The sequence below is a fragment of the Pteropus vampyrus genome, unplaced genomic scaffold, assembly GCF_000151845.1.
Source record: "Pteropus vampyrus isolate Shadow unplaced genomic scaffold, Pvam_2.0 Scaffold40, whole genome shotgun sequence".
NCBI lineage: Eukaryota > Metazoa > Chordata > Mammalia > Chiroptera > Pteropodidae > Pteropus > Pteropus vampyrus.
The window spans coordinates 7,725,040-7,726,777 of NW_011888821.1; the positions used below are offsets into that span (position 1 = coordinate 7,725,040).

General features: G+C 48.8%; 1 protein-coding gene across 1 annotated transcript in view; it reads right to left on the reverse strand.

Annotated features, from left to right (window-relative positions):
* Positions 1-1,738, reverse strand: part of ABCC6 (ATP binding cassette subfamily C member 6) — a 49,205-nt gene that overhangs the window by 14,654 nt on the left and 32,813 nt on the right. Inside the window, exon 21 of the mRNA XM_011358430.1 lies at positions 15-68. Coding sequence (XP_011356732.1) covers positions 15-68 — 54 coding nt within the window. The remainder of the gene's footprint in view (positions 1-14; positions 69-1,738) is intronic.

Here is a 1,738-nt window from a genome sequence, read left to right on the forward strand (position 1 = left end):
CATCTCGGAGAAGCCCTGTCTGGGTCTCTGCAGTGGCGCTGTCCTTCTCGGGGACTGCCTTCACGGACCTGTCATTTAGAGGAAATGAGGACAAATCAGTGTCTCTCTCCACGTGGTGTGTGTGCCCGACCTTCACGGCCACTGGTAGCCGCCGAGCTCTGATGCACAGTCTCCGCTCCACTCATTCATTCATTCGTTCGTTCGTTCATCCAGTTAACACACTGAGCACCTACTAGGTGTCGTGCCATGTCCTCTCTCTGTGGGGCCCAGCTAAACGACATCCATTACCCCAGCGTCAAGCAAGCCTGCCCTTCCAATGCCGTTTCACTGAATGAACCTATTTGCCCAACTTTAGAACTTGGTTTTCAGAGTTTTCATTTTGGCTGAAGCTTTGCTACGATTGTTTTTTTTCCCCTGCTGTTTACCCTCAGATTTGTCAGTCCAAGTTGGCAGAATGTCAGTTTTGCATGATTCAGATGTCGAAGACTTCCTGTATGTTCCTTTCACGTGTGGATGTGTGAGCTGACTTAACCTTGCATGTGAATTGTCATCTGCTAACTGAAACCATGGGCAGCTGACTTAACCTCTCTGTGCCTCAGTTTCCTCAGCTGTAAAATGGGGATAATCTGTCATCTATGTATGTATTATCTATCTATCTATCTATCTATCTATCTATCTATCTATCTATCTATCTATCTTTCATCTATCATCTATCTACCTATCATCTATTATCCTTCTACCATCCATAAACCAATCTACCACCTATCTATCATTTTTCAATCTATCAACTACCTATCTATATCATCTATACATTCATCCATCTACATCTATCTTTATCTATTTATCCATCTATACTCTGACAATGAATCAAACATCTACCAGTCCACCTACCTATCATGTACATATCTATACTTGAGAGCAAACTGGTCATTCTGTGAACTAGACATTTGGGGACTTAATCATTTTGGCCATTCGATTGTCAAACACGTTTTTGGTGAATTAACCCGCTGAGCACCATGGTGGGCGTTCAGCAGGTGTTCAGTGCAGAACAGTGTTGGCCGCCCCCTCTCTGCCTGAGCTGCAGGTGGTGACATAGCATCCCCTCTTCGGCCTCAGTCTGCACCCTTCCTGTGCTCAGGACCCCAGCGAACTCACCTCTCTGGTCCACCCATGGGCCTTCCGCCTCCAGAGGAGCCTCTGGCGTCCTCAGTGCTGGTCGTGGGTTCTGTTTCTGCAAGGTAAGGGAGTCGTGTCACGTGATAGGGATCTGGACCTCGGGGGCTTGATGCTGACTTTGACACCAACTGGCTGTCTGGCCTGAACTTGTCTGAGCATCTATTTCCTCTGATCTGGCTCCTGCAACCTCCTGCCATCCTCCCTGGGCTCTTCCAGGACCATTATCCATTCACTCATTCATTCCTTCATTTATTCACTCAGGAAATATAATGGAGCACCTCCTGTGAACTTGGGGTTGGAGAAGATCAGTAAACACATACAAAGTCAAACAGCTCCGGTACCTTCAACACCCTCGCCCAGGCATTTCTCTGTGGCTGGAATGCTGTTTTCCAACGAACTCTCCCCCAGCCTCAGGTGTCACCTCCCCCAGGAAGGACCCTGCCCCCAGAGCATCTCCCTAGGCCGGCCGGGTTCCATCTTCAAGCTCCAGGATGGTGATGCCATGCACCCCCTTAGGCAGACCAGTGCTCGGCCGATGCATTCAGAGGAGGCAGAGCCTGGG